General features: G+C 43.1%; 1 protein-coding gene across 2 annotated transcripts; it reads left to right on the top strand.

The window, feature by feature from the left end:
* Positions 1 to 302: 302 nt before the first annotated feature.
* LOC139382057 (F-box/LRR-repeat protein 15) lies at positions 303 to 5713 on the top strand. 2 transcript variants are annotated; one of them, XM_071126025.1, is made up of 6 exons: positions 303 to 557; positions 851 to 1010; positions 1133 to 1635; positions 3011 to 3158; positions 3430 to 3514; positions 4847 to 5713. In XM_071126025.1, the coding sequence occupies exons 1-5, from the start codon at positions 532 to 534 to the stop codon at positions 3469 to 3471; spliced, it is 879 nt and encodes a 292-aa protein (XP_070982126.1). In that variant the 5' UTR covers positions 303 to 531; the 3' UTR covers positions 3472 to 3514; positions 4847 to 5713. The 2 variants fall into 2 exon arrangements, with proteins under 2 accessions (XP_070982126.1, XP_070982125.1); XM_071126024.1 differs by having other exon boundaries at positions 393 to 557; positions 4724 to 5713.
* The last annotated feature ends 16342 nt before the right edge of the window (positions 5714 to 22055 follow it).

Genomic DNA, 22055 nt, shown 5'->3' with positions numbered 1-22055 from the left:
ACATTGTGAGCAACCATTGGATAATAAAAATAATTCCTTCTGATAAAGAACTGATCAAGTCATTCCTACGATTGCCAATATGACAAAAGAAAAACGATGCTTTTCCTTGTTTGGAGCGGTTACAGCAAAGATATTATTCCTCTCGTGTAACAGACATTGACCGGGGGTGCGTATCGGTAAAATCCACAGGCGTCGAATGTCACTTGGATCCTAACGCTCGGTCGTATATTTTTTTTAACCAAAATATCGCACATACTTGTCAAAGACCATCAATAACTACTCCAATGTATTCTTTTTCTCAGCTTTATTTCTCCCAAAACAAACACATTTACTGAGATATAGATTCCCTATTCCTGCGCAGAGAGGTTGACTCTGCATTCTGGAACGTACCCAGTGTCCGAACCCGGAAGTTTGGGAATACAGACAAAAAAAAGCTGTCGCTGATCCAGAAAGCTTCAACCAAGGCTCACAAGATAGCTAACAAACTGTCGTTGTACATGTAGCTATCTCGCATATTTCTGCGGATTCAAAATGGATGCGGAAACAGAGTGTTGCAAGTATGTATTTTGTAAGCACGTATTTTTGTTTTAACGTTACAATAAAAACGTGTCAGCAGAACTTGCTAACCGTTAGTTACCTATTCTTACTACTGTAGTTTGCTACGGCAGTTGGAGAATGCATGTCCTGCAGAATCATCACATGCTTTACGCTTGAGCTAGCTAGCTACATATCTAGCCATCAATCTTTGTAGAGCTAGTTCGAACGCGAGGCAGACGTTGATGTGTGACTGTGCTAAATTTGTCCATTAACTTGTTCATCAGTTGATCAAGTTTGAAATGTCTGTTGGCAGATGTCACCTCTTGGATTTGCCCTGGGAGGATGTGTTGGTAACGCACATCTTCTGCTACCTGCCATTACGCCAGCTGGTGCGGCTACAGAGAGTGAGCAAGCAGTTCTATGCCCTCATCCAGGTGTACCTGGCCAACTGTCGCACCTTTGACCTCACACAGGTAGGCCACACATGACCCATTCTATTTATTTCAGGATTTCCTTACAGTTTCTTGTACTTAAATGCTCATACACTATTTAGCCTAATACTCAGTTTTAGATCACACTCCTGTAATGTTCACAGATAGGGCCTAGCCTTCCCAAGGAGGCATTCTGCAACATACTAAGGGACAACAAAGTCCTACAGAACTTGTCCGTCCAGAACTGCTCTGATTGGGTGACAGACACGGAGCTGCTGCCTGTGATTGGCCAGAACCAGCACCTGCTGAGAGTAGACATGAGGGGATGTGACCGGCTGACCCGTCACTCCTTAGTAGCGGTGTCGTTGAGCTGCACACACCTGCAGTACCTGGGCCTGGCCCACTGTGAATGGGTGGACAGCCTGTCCATACGCAGCCTGGCTGACCACTGTGGGGGCCTGAGGTCCATCGACCTGACTGCCTGCCGCCAGCTCAAAGACGAGGCCATCTGCTATTTATCCAAGAAGTGTCTGAAGATGAGGTCGCTGTCTGTGGCGGTCAACGCCAACATTACAGACGTGTCTGTGGAGGAAGTGGCCAAGAACTGCAGGGAGCTGGAACAGCTGGACCTGACAGGCTGCCTGAGGGTTAGGAACGACTCCATCAGGTACTGTTGTTTTGATACACTGACTGCTCAAATCATTGGTATCATCTCTCTCTGTCTGTGTGTGTTTGTATTTTGCTAATGTAGGTTATCTATATACTAGTCATATATACTATTTAGGTTCTAGTCAGGTTCATATACTTAGTCAGGTTAATATACTTAGTCAGGTCTGTATACTAGTCAGGTTAATATACTAGTCAGGGTTATATACTATTTAGGCTCTAGTCAGGTTCATATATTTAGTCAGGTTAATATACTAATCAGCTTCTAGTCAGGATCATATACTAGTCAGGTTGATATACCAGTCAGGTTCGTGTACAAGGCAGGTTAATATACTCGTCAGGATCATATGCTAGTCAGGATCATATGCTAGTCAGGTTCATATACTAGTCTGGTTCATGTACTAGTCTGGTTCATGTACTAGTCTGGTTCATGTACTAGTCTGGTTCATATACTAGTCAGGTTCATATACTAGTCAGGTTCATATACTAGTCAGGTTCATATACTAGTCAGGTTCTAGTCTGGTTCATGTACTAGTCAGGTTAATGTACTAACCAGGTTCATGTACTAGCCAGGTTCTAGTCTGGTTCATTACCTAGTTTGGTTCACATGCTAGTCTGGTACAGGTTCTAGTCAGGATCCTATACTAGTCAAGTTGATATACTAGTCAGGTTCTAGTCAGGTTCATATACTAGTCTAGGCTTTATACTGGGGAAGAGAAGGACATGTTTCATCCCTCTCCAGACAGTTGGGCGTGGCCACTGAGTGAGCATAAAATGACTTATGAAAACAATTCTCTCATTTAGAAAGATAAAATTACATTTTAATATTTTCACAAATAGTTTCATATTTAAACATTTCAATTGCATAACAATTTCATGTGAATCTGATAACTAGAATGTGTAGACTTTCCAAGATAGAATTTATGTCATCCTATCATCAGTAATAATGTCCCAGACGACAACTGATCTGACATCATATTCTTTAAGTAACAACGGACACTTTCAACTGGTTGGATTACATAAATATTGTCCCATTCCCCAACCTTTTGATGTTACCATATTATCTCTATGTTAAAAAAAGGCTTTCCAAGAGTCCATTCTGTAGAGTAGAGAGAGAAAAGGTATTTATGGGGGAGGGGAGGGGAGGGGGGGGGTCATAAACCTCACCCAACAGGGTAATGTCATGACACATTTTTTAGATCATCTGCAATGGCACACCTGTAAGAACCCTCTTCGTGCTGTGTCCAGGACGGTCGCAGAGTACATCCTGCTCCAGCTTGCTTTGGATGAAGGGGAGACTGGCACTCCTACTTTGATATCCACTGGGAAACCTGTCCTTACACCTTTTGCTCCTGCTGTGTGTGTGTGCGTGGCAGGACTGTTGCAGAGTACTGCCCCAAGCTGCAGTCTCTGAAGGTGAACCACTGTCACAACGTGACTGAGTCCAGTCTGGACCCCCTGCGGAAGAGGAACGTTGAGATTGACGTGGAGCCACCACTACAGAGGGCCCTTGTGCTGCTGCAGGTATGAGGGCGAAGGACGCACTCATGTACAATTACTACTGTCATTACTACCCCCCCCCCCCCCCCCCCCCACAGTTTTAACACTTAAGAACATCTGGTACCCTATACGTTTTAATGTGAATGGCTGAACACAGTGTCTTGTATTGTTTCACTGAGGCATTGATGAAAGCAATTGTACTGTAAGGACCGTACAAAATTTCCATCTGAAAGGATATGAAGTATCATCTATAATGTATTGTTGTTGTCTGTCTATTTCCCTGGTGATACTGCAGGATGTGGTGGGGTTCGCTCCCTTCATCAACCTCCAGATCTAGGCTAAAGGACATCTGTATTATTCATCCAACCAATTGGAAACAGGTAGGCTAGCTAGGCTAAAGGACATCTGTATTACTCATCAAACCAATTGGAAACAGGTAGGCTAGCTAGGCTAAAGTACATCTGTATTACTCATCCAACCAACTGGAAACAGGTAGGCTAGCTAGGCTAAAGGACATCTATATTACTCATCCAAACAATTGGAAACAGGTAGGCTAGCTAAGCTAAAGGACATCTATTACTCATCCAACCAATTGGAAACAGGTAGGCTAGCTAGGCTAAAGGACATCTATTACTCATCCAACCAATTGGAAACAGGTAGGCTAGCTAGGCTAAAGGACATCTGTATTACTCATCCAACCAACTGAAAACAGGTAGGCTAGCTAAGCTAAAGGACATCTGTATTACTCATCCAACCAACTGAAAACAGGTAGGCTAGCTAGGCTAAAGGACATCTATATTACTCATCCAACCAACTGGAAACAGGTAGGCTAGCTAGGCTAAAGGACATCTATATTACTCATCCAACCAACTGGAAACAGGTAGGCTAGCTAGGCTAAAGGACATCTGTATTACTCATCCAACCAACTGAAAACAGGTAGGCTAGCTAAGCTAAAGGACATCTGTATTACTCATCCAACCAACTGAAAACAGGTAGGCTAGCTAGGCTAAAGGACATCTATATTACTCATCCAACCAACTGGAAACAGGTAGGCTAGCTAGGCTAAAGGACATCTATATTACTCATCCAACCAACTGGAAACAGGTAGGCTAGCTAGGCTAAAGTACATCTGTATTACTCATCCAACCAATTGGAAACAGGTAGGCTAGCTAAACTAAAATACATCTTTATTACTCATCCAACCAACTGGAAACAGGTAGGCTAGCTAGGCTAAAGGACATCTATTACTCATCCAACCAACTGGAAACAGGTAGGCTAGCTAACGCTTCTCAGAATCAGCTAAATATTTGAATCTTTTTGCTCTAAATACCTGTTTAGGTGTGTTCCTATGTATTCATGCAGTATAAATGCTATGTAACTACAAATCTCCTGAAGTGTGCACTTGTTCACTACTCCCCATATATAAAGTATTGGATAGGTGTAGGTACGGGCTAGACAGTTTCCACAATATTTATTATACCAGTAATTACCAGTAAAAGCAGTGCATACTGAGGGACAAAGGACAGAATATTGGGCTCTACTTTAATGTTCTGCAGTCTATGTAACCAGAGGTATTGTTTTTTTTGCAGGTTTTCCTCCACTAGGAGAATGACCTGTTTCAATTGCTGGGACATCAATTAAGCAATTCCAGAAACAAAAACGGATGTATATGGGAAATATATTGTGAAACTTGTCTCTTTTATTTATTACAGTGATATTGCAGATTATAATTATGCACTTAGGAAAAGACTGAAGGAAGCCGTGCACTTTTCAGTAACGCTGTCACGAGTCCAAAAGATTCCTGCAGTATTTAATTTGTATCTCATCACACACTAACAACGCTTTAGATGTTCTTGTGATCTATAGCTTTTAAAAAAGGACCGTTCCAACCAAAGGAGAAGCCGTAACTATGAGAGCATATTGTTGAGTTTTTGTGTGTTTATTGACATGTTACTCTGCTAAATGTACGATACATACACCTCTAAATGTCTCATACAGATTAGCTTGGTAAACTTTTATATATTAGGTAAGTAAATGTTTTATATTCGGTAAATAAACGTTTTATATTGTGTGTTTGCATTGACCTTACATTGACTGAAACTATTCTCTTCGTACAATATTCTTTTTAATGGTTAGTTGAGCTGATCAGTCTTGGCCCAGCCCACCATTTTGTTAAAATGTGTCATTTTAAAATGTTATAAGACTCTGGATACCGTGATCTTGAAATCCTCCTTTTGCCTGTTTACTTCAGGAAATCTGCTTTTCTATGTTGAATGTCTGAAAACATGTAGGTCTAGTTGTAAAACGACATTTTAGTTCCATAAGCTTTCTCATATGCTAGGCTATGAAGAAGGACACGTTTCTGTTTGTTTTTCAATAGTCACATATTACAATCTCAGTTTTACATCTGGGAAGAAACATGAGAGGAACATGCAGTGTAAAGTCTATTTTAATGTGATCACCCCACGTTGTATTGTTCCACTGAGGAGTTGCAGTATTGAAACTAGTTGTATTCAATGTGTAATAAGGGACCATCCAATCATGTCTATCTGAGAATATAAAGCACTATCTATAACCTATGAGCGTTTTTATCTTTGTCTTGCTAGTTATCTTACTACGTTCTCTGGGTGGCAGTTGGAAGGAACAGGACTTCTCTTTGTGTAAACATAACATTACAACCAGAAGGAATGCTCTCTTCCTGTAACAAACAGATGGCTGTACATGTGCACGGTATTGAACTTTAAGTGAAAACGTACTTAAATTCAGGCATGGAAGGTGACACTGTTCTTCTAATTATCCCACAATGCTTCACTGCGAATTGAGAAGTGGGGTATTTTTACTGTCACAGTACTCGGCCTCCTGACTGTTAATGCAACAGGCTAGGAGCAACACAGGGTCAGTTTTACAGCCTTACCCTTGTAACAGTTTAGGGGTTAAATGCCTTGCTCAAGGCCACAATGGCACTAGGGGATGGCACCAACCCTGTGCCTGTTGTCTTTTAGATGCTGTGCTTGATTTAGTTTGCCTGGTGCAATGCAATCAATGGAATAGTCCAAAAAGTGCAAACCCCACTCACCCATCTGGCAAACCCCACTCACCCATCTGGCAAACCCCACTCACCCATCTGGCAAACCCCACTCACCCATCTGGCACTCCCAGACAGGCTCAAGCAAACGCTCAAACAACAAGCTGAATGAAATCAACTTGAACTTTTAACACTGTTGGTCCTACTTCAGGAACCCTCACATGCTGACAGCTCTCTGACTAGCTGGAGGACCCAGTGTTACACCTAAACAGGAATATTATAACCCTCACATGCTGACAGCTCTCTGACTAGCTGGAGGACCCAGTGTTACACCTAAACAGGAATATTATGCCAGTAAATATCTGAAGGAAGATGCACAAACATACAGAGACAGTCCCTGAGGTAACCAAATACTGTATATGAACAATGTTGTGCATTTTGAAGTGTTCTTGTGGGTTAGCTAAGGCTTAATGCCCGAGGAGGCAGAGTAGCCTATAATGCTTTTGAGAATAGAATGTTGATGTCTGGACGATGTAGAAACGATGTAGAATTGCATCATTTAAAATGTAGTATCTGAAAAAAAATATGTCTGCAAGACGTCTTGCCAATTAACAAACTATGTCTAAACTGCATCTTCCCAATTCGTAATGTAATGTTACATTGTGCCTACGTTGGGCAGAAGTTTGTGTGCTATCTGGGATCAGGCATCAAATTAGCACGAAATGACAAGGGGGGGGGATGGGGGGAGAAAATCATAATTGAAAATTTGAATTTGTTCTTAACTGACTTTCCTAGTTAAATAAAGAAAAAATTCTTACTTTCAATGACGACCTAGGAACAGTGGATTAACTGGTCTAGGAACAGTGGATTAACTGGTCTAGGAACAGTGGGTTAACTGGTCTAGGAACAGTGGGTTAACTGGTCTAGGAACAGTGGGTTAACTGGTCTAGGAACAGTGGATTAACTGGTCTAGGAACAGTGGGTTAACTGGTCTAGGAACAGTGGATTAACTGGTCTAGGAACAGTGGATTAACTGGTCTAGGAACAGTGGGTTAACTGGTCTAGGAACAGTGGGTTAACTGGTCTAGGAACAGTGGATTAACTGGTCTAGGAACAGTGGGTTAACTGGTCTAGGAACAGTGGGTTAACTGGTCTAGGAACAGTGGGTTAACTGGTCTAGGAACAGTGGGTTAACTGGTCTAGGAACAGTGGGTTAACTGGTCTAGGAACAGTGGGTTAACTGGTCTAGGAACAGTGGGTTAACTGGTCTAGGAACAGTGGGTTAACTGGTCTAGGAACAGTGGGTTAACTGGTCTAGGAACAGTGGATTAACTGGTCTAGGAACAGTGGATTAACTGGTCTAGGAACAGTGGGTTAACTGGTCCAGGAACAGTGGGTTAACTGGTCTAGGAACAGTGGGTTAACTGGTCTAGGAACAGTGGATTAACTGGTCTAGGAACAGTGGGTTAACTGGTCTAGGAACAGTGGGTTAACTGGTCCAGGAACAGTGGGTTAACTGGTCCAGGAACAGTGGATTAACTGGTCTAGGAACAGTGGATTAACTGGTCTAGGAACAGTGGATTAACTGGTCTAGGAACAGTGGGTTAACTGGTCCAGGAACAGTGGGTTAACTGGTCTAGGAACAGTGGGTTAACTGGTCTAGGAACAGTGGATTAACTGGTCCAGGAACAGTGGGTTAACTGGTCCAGGAACAGTGGGTTAACTGGTCTAGGAACAGTGGGTTAACTGGTCTAGGAACAGTGGGTTAACTGGTCTAGGAACAGTGGGTTAACTGGTCTAGGAACAGTGGGTTAACTGGTCTAGGAACAGTGGGTTAACTGGTCTAGGAACAGTGGGTTAACTGGTCTAGGAACAGTGGGTTAACTGGTCTAGGAACAGTGGGTTAACTGCCTGTTCAGGGGCAGAACGACAGATTTGTACCTTGTCAGCTCGGGGATATGAACTTGCAACCTTTCTGTTACTAGGCCAACGCTCTAACCACTAGGCTACCCTGCCGCCCGAGTTAACCCACTGGTCCTAGGCTGTCATTGTAAATAAGAATTTGTTCTTAACTGACTTGCCTACTAGACTGTGGAGGTTTTCAGGATAAAAAATGAACAGAATGGAACTAAAAGCACAGCCAAAGTCATAGAGGACAACCTGGTTCAGTCTGCTTTCCACCAGACGCTGGGAGATGACTTCACCTTTCAGCTGGACAATACCCTAACACACACACACACACTGGAGTTGTATACCAAGACGACACTGAATCTTCCTGAGGGGCCTAGTTACAGTTTTGACCTCCACACAGCTAGGCTGCTCCCATAACGGGAGAAACAGAGCAGTACCTCGCCAGTTACTTTGCTCTAGTCCTAAACACAGACCACAAGCAGTGGACACTTAAAGGTTCCTTCATACAGTATGACATCCCTATACAATTAGTCAAACATCTTGTGTTCATGAAGACATGTTGTATGCTATATTAAAGCCTTTAAATGTTGTCGTTTGCTTATTTGAACCCCTCCAGGATCAGATCTGGACCTAAAGTCTGGACACCCTGTTGCTCTAATGGCTGTGTGTATAGAGTGATATGTATCCACGTCTACTTCTAATATGGGCAGGAAGGATGCTGCTGGGTAAATGGTCTTATTACAAATGGTTGACAATAACAAATATATATATACTGTATAATTATTTAATACAACATTATATATTGATATGTCCAGTTAGAGACAGATCTGAAGTATGATGACACTTTTATACCTGGCCCTGAGTGTGTTCTCTTCCAAGATCAGCCAATAATATGAGTTTTCTTGTAAGCCAAATATGGTAGCCCTGAAACGACAGTTACACCTGACCTGGTGCTACAGGCCAGAACAAGCCTGTTCGACATGTTGTTCGACACGTCCCTCTAAGGCCCTTCTGCTAGCTTGCTAGCCCCGGCCTGCTAGCTTGCTAGCCCCGGCCTGCTAACTGCTAGCTTGCTAGCCCCGGCCTGCTAGCCTGCTAGCCCCGGCCTGCTAACTGTCTGAATCGCCGTGTCCCCAGCCAGCCCAACCACTCACTGGACCCATATGTTCACTTGGCTATGCATGCCTCTCCCTAATATCAATATGCCTTGTCCATTACTGTCCTGGTTAGTGATTACTGTCTTATTTCACTGCAGAGCCTCTAGCCCTGCTCAATATGCTTTAATGTTCCACCTCCCACATATGCGATGACATCACATGGTTTAAACATCTCTAGAGACTATATCTCTCTCATCATTACTCAATGTCTATGTTTACCTCCAATGTACTCTCTTCCTACCATACCTTTGTCTGTACCTTATGCCTTGAATCTATGCTATCGTGCCCAGAAACCTGCTCCCTTTACTCTCTGTTCCGAACATGCTAGACGGCCAGTTCTTACAGCCTTTAGCCGTACCCTTATCCTACTTCTCCTCTGTTTCTCTGGTGATGTAGAGGTTAAAACTTCTTAGGGCTGCAACGGGACTGATAACGGGATAACGGGCCGTCAACGGGATTGATATGACAACAGCCAGTGAAAGTGCAGGGCGCCAAATTCAAACAACAGAAATCTCATAATTAAAATTCCTCAAACATACATAGCGTATACCATTTTAAAGGTAATCTTGTTGTTAATCCCACCAAAGTGTCCGATTTCAAATAGGCTAATAAACACTGCCATTTTTCCAGCCAAAGAGAGGAGTCACAAAAAGCACAAATAGAGATAAAATGAATGACTAACCTTTGATGATCTTCATCAGATGACACTCATAGGACTTCATGTTACACAATACATGTATGTTTTGTTCGATACAGTGCATATTTATATTAAAATAATCTCAGTATACATTGGCGCGTTATGTTCACTAGTTCCAAAAACATCCAGTGATATTGCAGAGAGCCAGATCATTTTACAGAAATACTCATTATAAATGTCGATGAAAATACAATTGTTAGACATGGAAATATAGATACACTTCTCCTTAATGCAACCGCTGTGTCAGATTTCAAAAAAGCTTTACGGAAAAAGCAAACCATGCAATAATCTGAGTACAGCTTTCAGACAACAAAGCAGCCAAAAAGATATCCGCCATATTGGGTAGTCAACATTAGTCATAAATAGCATTATAAATATTAACTTACCTTTGATGATCTTCATCAGAATGCACTCCCAGGAATCCCAGTTCCACATTAAATGTTTGATTTGTTCGATAATGTCCATCATTTTTGTCCAAAGAGCTACTTTTGTTAGCACAAATCCAAAGTCATGAAGCGCGTTCCCTAGTTGCAGACAAAATGTCAAAAAGTTCAGTTACTGTCCGTAGCAACATGTCAAACGATGTATGGAATCAATCTTTATGATGTTTTTAACATAAAACTTCAATAATATTCCAACCGGAGAATTCCTTTGTCTTCAGAAAAGCAAAGGAACGCAGCTACCTCTCATGTGAAATGCACGTGACCAGTGCATGACTGCTGGCAGACCTCTGACTCATTCCTCTCTCATTCGGTCCCACTTCACAGTAGAGTCCTCAAACACGTTTCTAAAGACGGTTGACATCTAGTGGAAGCCTTAGGAAGTGCAACATATCCCACTGTGTATTCAATAAGGGCTGGATTGAAAATCCACCAACCTCAGATTTTCCACTTCCTGTTTGGATTTCTTCTCAGGTTTTTGCCTGCCATATGAGTTCTGTTATACTCACAGACATCATTCAAACAGTTTTAGAAACTTCAGTGTTTTCTATCCCTAACTAATAATAATATGCATATATTAGGAACTCAGACTGAAGAGCAGGCAGTTTACTTTGAGCACCTCTGGGCACCTTTCATCCCAGCTACTCAATACTGCCCCTGCAGCCATAAGAAGTTAATCCAGGACCTGCAGTGCCTAGCTCCACTGCTACTCCCCAGGTGCTCTCATTTGTTGACTTCTTTAACCGTAATATCCTTGGCTTCATGCATGTTAACATTAGAAGCCTACTCCCTAAGTTTGCTTTATTTACTGCTTTAGCACATTCTGCCAACCCGGATGTCTTAGCCGTGTCTGAATCCTGGCTTAGGAAAACCACCAAAACCCCTGAAATTTCCATCCCTAACTATAACATTTTCCACCACGATAGAACTGCCAAAGGGGGCCGTGTTGCAATCTACTGCAGAGATAGCCTGCAGGGTTCTGTCTTACTATCCAGGTCTGTAAACAAAACAATTCGAGCTTCTACTTCTAAAAATTCACCTTTCCAGAAACAAGTCTCTCACCGTTGTCGCTTGTTGTAGACCACCCTCTGCCCCCAGCTGTGCCCTGGACACCACCCTCTGCCCCCCATCTATCTTCTGAGCTCGTGTTGCTAGGTGACCTAAACTGGGACATGCTTAACACCCCGGCCATCCTACAGTCTAAGCTTGATGCCCTCAATCTCCCACAAATTATCTATGAACCTACCAGGTACAAACCCAAATCCGTAAACATGGGCACCCTCATAGATATTATCCTAACTAACTCGCCCTCCAAATACACCTCTGCTGTTTTCAACCAATATCTCAGCGATCACTGCCTCATTGCCTGCAGCCGTAATGGTTCTGCGGTCAAACGACCACCCCTCATCATTGTCAAATGCTCCCTAAAACACTTCAGTGAACAGGCCTTTCTAATCGACCTGGCACGGGTATCCTGGAATGACATTGACCTCATCCCGTCAGTAGAGGATGCCTGGTTATTCTTTAAAAGTGCTTTCCTCGCCATCTTAAATAAGCGTGCTCCATTCAAAAAATGTAGAACCAGGAGTAAATATAGCCCTTGGTTCACTCCAGACCTGTCTGCCCTTGACCAGCACAAAAACATCCTGTGGTGTTCTGCATTAGCATCGAAAAGCCCCCGTGATATGCAACATTTCAGGGAAGTTAGGAACCAATATACGCAGGCAGTTAGGAAAGCTAAGGCTAGCTTTTTCAAAACAGAAATTTGCATCCTGTACTACAAACTCAAACCAGTTCTGGCACACTGTGAAGTCCATGGAGAATAAGAGCACCTCCTTTCAGCTGCCCACTGCTCTAAGGTTAGGAAACACTGTTACAACCGACAAATCCACTATAATTGAGAATTTCAATAAGCATTTCTCTATGGTTGGCCATGCTTTCCACCTAGCTACCCCTACCCCAGGCAACAGCTCTGCGCTCCCCACAGCAACTCGCCCAAACCTCCCAAGCTTCTCCTTCACCCAAATCCAGATAGCTGATGTTCTGAAAGAGCTGCAAAATCTGGACCCCTACAAATCAGCCGGGCTAGACAATCTGGACCCTCTCGTTCTAAAATTATCAGCCGAAATTGTTGCAACCCCTATTACTAGCCTGTTCAACCTCTCTTTTGTATCATCTGAGATTCCCATAGTTTGTAAAGCTGCCGCGGTCATCCCCCTCTTCAAAGGGGGAGACACTCTAGACCCAAACTGCTACAGATCAATATCTATTCTACCCTGCCTTTCTAAGGTCTTTGAAAGCCAAGTTAACAAACAGATTACCGACCATTTCGAAGCTCACCGTACCTTCTCTGCTATGCAATCTGGTTTCAGAGCTGGTCATCGGTGCACCTCGCCCACGCTCAAGGTCCTAAACGATATCATAACCGCCATCTGTCAATCACAACATTCTTATTGGCAGACTCAACCACCTTGGTTTCTCAAATGATTGCCTCGCTTGGTTCACCAACTCTCCGATAGAGTTCAGTGTGTCAAACCGGAGGGCCTGTTGTCCGGACCTGTGCCAGTCTCTATGGGGGTACCACAGGGTTCAATTCTTGGGCCGACTCTCTTCTCTGTATACATCAATGATGTCGCTCTCGCTGCTGGTGGTTCTTTGATCCACCTCTACGCAGACGACACCATTCTGTATACCTCTGGCCCGCCAGATGAGCTTAAATGCCATACAACTCTCCTTCCGTGGCCTCCAACTGCTCTTAAATGCAAGTAAAACTATATGCATGCTCTTCAACCGATCATGCCCGCACCTGTCTGCCCGTCCAGAATTACAACTCTGGACGGTTCTGACTTAGAATATGTGGACATCTACAAATTACTTGGATGTCTGGTTAGACTGTAAACTCTCCTTCCAGACTCACTTTTAACATCTCCAATCCAAAATTACATCTATAATCGGCTTCCTATTTCGCAACCAAGCATCCTTCATTCATGGTGCCAAACACACCCTCGAAAAACTGACCATCCTACCGATCCTCAACTTCGGCGATGTCATTCACAAAATAGCCTCCAACACTCTACTCAACAAATTGGATGCAGTCTATCACAGTGCCATCCGTTCTGTCACCAAAGCCCTATATACTTCCCACCACTGAGACCTGTATGCTCTCGTTGGCTGGCCCTCGCTTCATACTCGTCGCCAAACCCACTGGCTCCAGGTCATCTACAAGTCTCTGCTAGGTAAAGCCCCACCTTATCTCAGCTCACTGGTCACCATCGCAGCACCCACCCATAGCACGCACTCCAGCAGGTATGTCTCACTGGTCACCCCCAAAACCAATTCTTCCTTTGGCCGCCTCTCCTTCCAGTTCTCTGCTGCCAATGACTGGAACGAACTGCAAAAATCTCTGAAGCTGGAGACTCTTACCTCCCTCACTAGCTTTAAGCACCAGCTGTCAGAGCAGCTCACAGATCACTACACCTGTACATAGCTCATCTGTAAATAGCCCACCCAACTACCTCATCCCCATACTGTATTTATTTATTTATCTTGCGCCTTTGCACCCCAGTATCTCAACTTGCACATTCATCCTCTGCACATCCTACCATTCCAGTGTTTAATTGCTATATTGTAATTACTTTGCCACCACGGCCTATTTATTGCCTAACCTCTCTTATCCTACCTCATTTGCACACATTGTATATCGATTTTCCTACTGTATTATCGATTGTATGTTTGTTTATTCCATGTAAAACTCTGTCGTTGTATGTGTCGAACTGCTTTGCTTTATCTTGGCCAGGTCGCAGTTGCAAATGAGAACTTGTTCTCAACTAGCCTACCTTGTTAAATAAAGGTGTTCTCAACTAGCCTACCTGGTTAAATAAAGGTGTTCTCAACTAGCCTACCTGGTTAAATAAAGGTGAAATATATATATATATTTTAAATATAACAGTCCCACAGGTTGCCTGGACCAGAACACACTGCAGGTCTGGTACAACAGTTACATCAGGTTGTCTGGACCAGAACACACTGCAGGTCTGGTACAACAGTTACATCAGGTGGTCTGGACCAGAACACACTGCAGGTCTGGTACAACAGTTACATCAGGTGGTCTGGACCAGAACACACTGCAGGTCTGGTACAACAGTTACATCAGGTGGTCTGGACCAGAACACACTGCAGGTCTGGTACAACAGTTACATCAGGTGGTCTGGACCAGAACACACTGCAGGTCTGGTACAACAGTTACATCAGGTGGTCTGGACCAGAACACACTGCAGGTCTGGTACAACAGTTACATCAGGTTGTCTGGACCAGAACACACTGCAGGTCTGGTACAACAGTTACATCAGGTTGTCTGGACCAGAACACACTGCAGGTCTGGTACAACAGTTACATCAGGTTGTCTGGACCAGAACACACTGCAGGTCTGGTACAACAGTTACATCAGGTTGTCTGGACCAGAACACACTGCAGGTCTGGTACAACAGTTACATCAGGTTGTCTGGATCAGAACACACTGCAGGTCTGGTACAACAGTTACATCAGGTGGTCTGGACCAGAACACACTGCAGGTCTGGTACAACAGTTACATCAGGTCGTTCTTCTCCACATCTCTTTTGGACTTCCTGGATATCTCTTCCCATCCGGTGTCTAGTGTAAAGGTTAATTGCAGGCTGTGTTTTGGTGATAGTCTGCATACTGTATGTCCCAGCTATTGCCATGTTTTGTTCTTCACCATCAAGGTCAAGGGTGTTGATATTTCTTTTCTAAGAGTATAGTGAGTGACATTGTGTGCATTGAGTGTTGACTTATTTGATGACCTGGAGAGTAGATGGAAGGGTTTCTGAAGAATCAATTTACATCATGTTTTTGTACCAAGATTAGCCAAAATCATTTGTTCTTAGGGAACTTCTTAGGGGGTTGGGGGTGTGGAAATGACCTGGACAGGTAGGATGACAGATGTAACAGCAGAGAGGCAACTCAGTCTCTGGACCTCCTAGCAGACTGTTTCTACCAACTCCACAATCTCCAGGTTAGTTGACCTTTATTATTATTGTTGTCCGAGGAGGAAGGGTTTTCTAGACCATGTGTGTCTGCTTCTGCTTTGCTTGTTCTTTGGAGTCTGGAACGACCGGGTTACTGTACAATGACTTTGTGACAACTGCTGATGTAAAAAAAAAAAAGGATTTAGAAATGAATTTGATTGATTGGTTGGTTAATTGATTGACTTATTGTCCAACCTGGATGGGTTGTTTTTTTGTGTAGGAAATGATGAGGTGACAGGGTGTGTTAGTGCTGGTCACTCTGCTGGGTTTCCTGTTGGCAAACCAGCTCAACCAGGTTAAGGCTAAGGAAGGTATATCAAGTGCGTGTGTGTGTGTACATTTTTTCTGACCTTATCAGGACCACAATCTCCTGACAAGTCTCTAGAATCTCCTGACAAGTCTCTAGAATCTCCTGACAAGCCACTAGAATCTCCTGACAAGCCACTAGAATCTCCTGACAAGTCACTAGAATGTCCTGACAAGTCACTAGAATGTACTGACAAGTCACCAGAATGTCCTGACAAGTCACTAGAATGTCCTGACAAGTCACTAGAATGTCCTGACAAGTCACTAGAATGTCCTGACAAGCCACTAGAATCTCCTGACAAGTCACTAGAATGTCCTGACAAGCCACTAGAATGTCCTGACAAGTCACTAGAATGTCCTGACAAGCCACTAGAATGTCCTGACAAGCCACTAGAATGTCCTGACAAGTCATTAGAATGTCCTGAAAAGCCACTAGAATGTCCTGACAAGTCACTAGAATGTCCTGACAAGCCACTAGAATGTCCTGACAAGCCACTAGAATCTCCTGACAAGTCACTAGAATGTCCTGACAAGCCACTAGAATGTCCTGACAAGCCACTAGAATGTCCTGACAAGCCACTAGAATGTCCTGACAAGCCACTAGAATGTCCTGACAAGCCACTAGAATCTCCTGACAAGCCACTAGAATGTCCTGACAAGTCACTAGAATGTCCTGACAAGCCACTAGAATGTCCTGACAAGCCACTAGAATGTCCTGACAAGTCATTAGAATGTCCTGAAAAGCCACTAGAATGTCCTGACAAGTCACTAGAATGTCCTGACAAGCCACTAGAATGTCCTGACAAGCCACTAGAATCTCCTGACAAGTCACTAGAATGTCCTGACAAGCCACTAGAATGTCCTGACAAGCCACTAGAATGTCCTGACAAGCCACTAGAATGTCCTGACAAGCCACTAGAATGTCCTGACAAGCCACTAGAATGTCCTGACAAGCCACTAGAATCTCCTGACAAGCCACTAGAATGTCCTGACAAGCCACTAGAATGTCCTGACAAGCCACTAGAATGTCCTGACAAGCCACTAGAATGTCCTGACAAGCCATTAGAATGCCCTGACAAGTCACTAGAATGCCCTGACAAGTCACTAGAATGTCCTGACAAGTCATTAGAATGTCCTCTTTCTGGGCCGTCAGTGGGCCCAGAAAACTGGATTCTGCAGAGATGGATCCTATTTCTCTCTCGCTCTCTCTCGCTCTCTCTCGCTCTCTCTTGCTCTCTCTGCTATCTCTCTGCTCTCTGCACTCTCTCTCTCCTCTCTCTCTCTCAATTCAATTCAAGGGCTTTATTGGCATGGGAAACATGTGTTAACATTGCCAAAGCAAGTGAGGTAGATAAAATATAAAGTGAAATAAACAATAAAAATTAACAGTAAACATTACACATACAGAAGTTTCAAAACAATAAAGACTACAAATGTCATATATATATATATATATATATATATATATATATATATATATATATATATATATATATATATAGTGTTTTAACAATGTACAAATGGTTAAAGGACACAAGATAAAATAAATAAGCATAAATATGGGTTGTATTTACAATGGTGTGTGTTTTTCACTCGTTGCCCTTTTCTCGTGGCAACAGGTCACAAATCTTGCTGCTGTGATGGCACACTGTGGAATTTCACCCAGTAGATATGGGAGTTTATCAAAATTGGATTTGTTTTCGAATTCTTTGTGGATCTGTGTAATCTGAGGGAAATATAACTCTCTAATATGGTCATACATTGGGCAGGAGGTTAGGAAGTGCAGCTCAGTTTCCACCTCATTTTGTGGGCAGTGAGCACATAGCCTGTCTTCTCTTGAGAGCCATGTCTGCCTACGGCGACCTTTCTCAAAAGCAAGGCTATGCTCACTGAGTCTGTACATAGTCAAAGCTTTCATTAATTTTGGGTCAGTCACAGTGCTCAGGTATTCTGCCGCTGTGTACTCTCTGTGTAGGGCCAAATAGCATTCTAGTTCTCTCTCTCTCTCTCTCTCTCTCTCTCTCTCTCTCTCTCAATGACAATAGACACTTGTGTTTCATTTTTAATAACTTTGACAGATCAGTAGTTGTCATCATGTTGCTAGGTAGAGTAGGGTGATATGCTAGTTTACACACTCTGTATGTATGGCACTCTATTCTGTCCAGAACCCTGTGGTGTCTGGTCTAAAGTAGTGCACTGCATAGAGAATGTAGACCCTGTGGTACCATTTGGAATGCAGTCTATCATGTACTTCCTGCTGACTTTATAGATCAAAGGTCACGTTAGGGGATCTAGACACAGAGCAACAAGAAGATCAAAGGTCACGTTAGGGGATCTAGACATTGGGCAACAGGAAGATCAAAGGTCACATTGGGGGAATAAGACACTGGGTAACAGATAACATTTCACTATCTCTGCTCTGACTCTACCTTGTGGACATGAATTGTAGTTACGTCTTTGGTTTCTGGGATTCATCTGATTACTTAATTAATAAACTTTCACTTTAAAGTTAAAATCCTTAGTTGCCACATTCAGTTTTGGACTTATAAATGAATGTTATATCCATTCACTCTCCAAGAAAATAACTTACAAATGCATAATGAGCAGTCTGAGAACCTGAGCCCTCTGGAGCAGGTTTTCATCAAGGATCTCTCTATACTTAGCTCTGTTCACCTTTCTCTCGATCCTGACTAGTCTCCCAGTCCCTGTCACTGAAAAACATCCCCACAGCATGATGCTGCCACCACCATGCTTCATCATAGGGATGGTGCATGTTTCCTCCAGAGCGCTCAGGACCTCAGACTGGGGTGAAGGTTCACCTTCCAACAGGACAACGACCCTAAACACTCAGCCAAGACAACGCAGGTGTGGCTTTGGGACAAGTCTCTGAATGTCCTTGAGTGGCCCAGCCAGAGACCAGACTTTAACCCGATTGAACATCTCTGGAGAGACCGGAAATAGCTGTGCCACAACGCTCCCCATCCAACCTGACAGAGCTGAGAGAATCTGCAGAGAAGATTGGGACAAACTCCCCCAATACAGGTGTGCCAAGCTTGTAGCGTCATACCCAAGAAAACACAAGGCTGTAATCGCTGCCAAAGGTGCTTCAACAAAGTACAGAGTAAAGGGTCTGAATACTTATGTAAATGTGATATTTATGTTTTTGTATTTTTTAAAATAAATGTTCAACAATTTCCTGTTTTTGCTTTGTCATTATGGGGTATTGTGATGTCATTATGGGGTATTGTGATGTCATTATGGGGTATTGTGATGTCATTATGGGGTATTGTGTGTAGATTGATGAGGCAACAAAAACAATTAACTCCATTTTAGAATAAGGCTGTAACTTAAACAAAATGTGGGAAAAGTCAAGGTGTCTGAATACTTGCTGAATGCACCGTATGGGCCACAGGAAGATTGATGTGGAGCGTGTCCACAGGACTTGAAAACCCACCACCGACCCAGGTGATAGGCCCAGGCCGATAGTGGTCAAGTTCCTGAGGTTCAAGGACAAGGTAGCTGTTCTGGAAAGAGCCAAGATCTTGAGAGGAACGTATATCTTCCTCAACGAGGACTATCCTGAAGCCAGAAGAGGAAAGATCTTATCCCAGCCATGAAAGCTGCCCGAGTGCGCGTGGGGACATTGCTTACATCCGCTATGACAGGCTCATTGTCCATCCTCCCTCCCAGAAGCCTGGAAGGGATGAGCGAGTCAAGCCTATGGGTTCGTAGCTTCAACCCCGAAGCACACACACACACACACACACCAATTGATTAATGGACTGCTGAATGTCAATTTTTTTCTCTTGCTTTGTTTGCTCTTTTCAGTATTATGTCTATCGCTGATAAGATACCCAGGAAAGGGCTGAAAATAGCCCATATTATTATATGAGGCCTTAGAAATAAGGTTCATGAAATCAATAACTTGCTAACATCAGATAACATTCATAAATGAGCCATTTCTGAGACTCACTTATATAGTTCATGTGATGATATAACAGTAGCAATACAAGGATATAACATCGATAGAAGGGACAGAAATTCTTATGGGGGAGGTGTTTCTGCATTCAGAGCCATGTTCCTGTAATGCTTAGAGAAGATCTTATGGGGGAGGTGTTGCTGTATTCAGAGTCATGTTCCTGTAATGCCTAGAGAAGATCTTATGGGGGAGGTGTTGCTGTATTCAGAGTCATGTTCCTGTAATGCTTAGAGACGATCTTATGGGGGAGGTGTTGCTGTATTCAGAGCCATGTTCCTGTAATGCTTAGAGAAGATCTTATGTCAAGTGTTATTGAAGTGTTTGCAAGTTCACTTGGCAGATCTAAAGACTTTTCTTTAGGTGTGTTGCTATCGGCCACCAAGTACTAACAGTCAGTATCTAAATAATATGTGTGAACTGCTTGATAGTGTATGTGATGTAAACAGAGAGCTCTACTTTCTGAATATTGACTGGTTTTCATCAAGGTGTCCACTCGAGAGGAAGCTTCTCACTGTAATCAGTGCCTGTAATCTGGTTCAGGTTATTAATCAACCTACCAGGGTGTTTACAAACACTACAGGAACAAGATCATCCACATGTATCAATCAATTTTTTACTAATACTGTATAACTTTGTTCTGAAGCTGTATCCGAACCCATTGGATGGAGTGATCACAATATAGTGGCTATATCCAGAGAAGCCAAAGTTCCAACAGCTGGGCCTAAAATAGTGCATAAGAGATCATACAAAAGATGTGGATAATGTTGAAAATATTTGATGTGATTAATGAGGAGCATCCAGACACTGCACTTGATGAATTTATAAAATCAATTATTGATAAATATGCACCTGTTAAGAAACTGACTGTTAGAACTGTTTAAGGCTCGATGAGATGGATTGATGAGGAATTAAAAAACTGTATGGTTGAAAGTGATGGTGCTAAATGAGTGGCTAATAAGTCTGGCTGCACATCTGACTGGCTGATTTACTGCAAATTGAAAAATGCTGTGACTAAACTCTACAAGAAGAAGAAGAAACTATATTGTGAATTGTTTTATTGTTTTTATTTAAGTCAGTTAAAAGCAAATTGTTATTTACAATGACGGCCTACCCCGGGCAAACCCGGACGACCCTGGACAAATTTTGCGCCGCCCTGTAGGACACTCAATCAGGGCCGGATGTGATACAGCCTGGATTCGAACCAGGGACTGTAGTGAAGCCAAGAACAATGATATAAAGAATTATGGGGAAAAAAACTTTGTGCTTTAAGTTCTTTAAATTAAATAATGGGCAGAAAGACACATTGAACTCCATCTTTCATCGAATCAGTTGGCTTATTCATCACAAAAACATTTGATGTTGCCAATTATTTTAATGATTACTTCATTGGCAAAGTGGTCAAACTTAGGCAGGAAATGCCGATAATGAACAGTGAGCAATTGTATTCATGCATAAAAAAAACTAATAATGAAAGAAAAGCATTTTGTAAAGGTAGTGTCGGAGAGGTGGAAAGATTATTGTTATCGATCAAACCTCCTGACATTACCATGATGGAAAGCTATTGAGGATGGTAGCTGACTCTATAGCCACTCCTATCTGTCATATCTTTAATCTGAGCCTAGACGAAAGTCATTGTCTTCAGGCCTGGAGGGAAGCCATAGTATATCTGCTTTTGTCATCGGCAAACTTAATGATGGTGTTGCAGTCGTGCCTGGCCGTGCAGTCATGAGTGAACAGGGAGTACAAGAGGGGACTGAATACGCACCCCTGAGGGGCCCCTGTGTTGAGGATCAGCTCAGAGTTCAACACCATAGTGCCCTCAAAGCTCATTGCTAAACTAAGGACCCTGGGACTAAACACCTCCCTCTGCAACTGGATCCTGGACTTACTGACTGGCTGCCCCCAGGTGGTAAGGTTAGGTAACAACACATAGGCTGTCTCGTCGTTGTCGGTGATCAGCCAACCACTGTTTTGTCATCGGCAAACTTAATGATGGTGTTGCAACACAGGGGCCCCTCAGGGGTGCGTATTCAGTCCCCTCTTGTACTCCCTGTTCACTCATGACTGCACGGCCAGGCACGACTGCAACACCATCATTAAGTTTGCCGATGACAAAACAGTGGTTGGCTGATCACCGACAACGACGAGACAGCCTATAGGGAGGAGGTCAGAGACCTGGCCATGTGGTGCCAGGACAACATCATCTCCTTCAACGTGATCAAGACAAAGGAGATGATAGTGGACTATAAGAAAAAGAGCACTGAGCACACCCCCATTCTCATTGACTGGGCTGCAGTGGAGCAGGTTTAATGAAATTAAATCACATGTATTTATATAGCCCTTCGTACATCAGCTGATATT

The sequence above is a fragment of the Oncorhynchus clarkii genome, chromosome 23 (genome assembly GCF_045791955.1).
Source record: "Oncorhynchus clarkii lewisi isolate Uvic-CL-2024 chromosome 23, UVic_Ocla_1.0, whole genome shotgun sequence".
In the NCBI taxonomy this organism is placed as follows: Eukaryota; Metazoa; Chordata; class Actinopteri; order Salmoniformes; family Salmonidae; genus Oncorhynchus; species Oncorhynchus clarkii.
Note: the sequence above shows the minus strand (reverse complement) of the source record. Positions and strands in the feature narration are given on the sequence as shown.

Bases quoted from the DNA above. Each gene is read 5' to 3' on its own strand.
- LOC139382057 (XM_071126025.1), top strand. From the start codon at position 532: ATGGATGCGGAAACAGAGTGTTGCAA. The intron at 1,011-1,132 runs GTAGGCCACACA...TAATGTTCACAG, and splicing joins GCACCTTTGACCTCACACAG to ATAGGGCCTAGCCTTCCCAA. The intron at 3,159-3,429 runs GTATGAGGGCGA...GTGATACTGCAG, and splicing joins GGGCCCTTGTGCTGCTGCAG to GATGTGGTGGGGTTCGCTCC.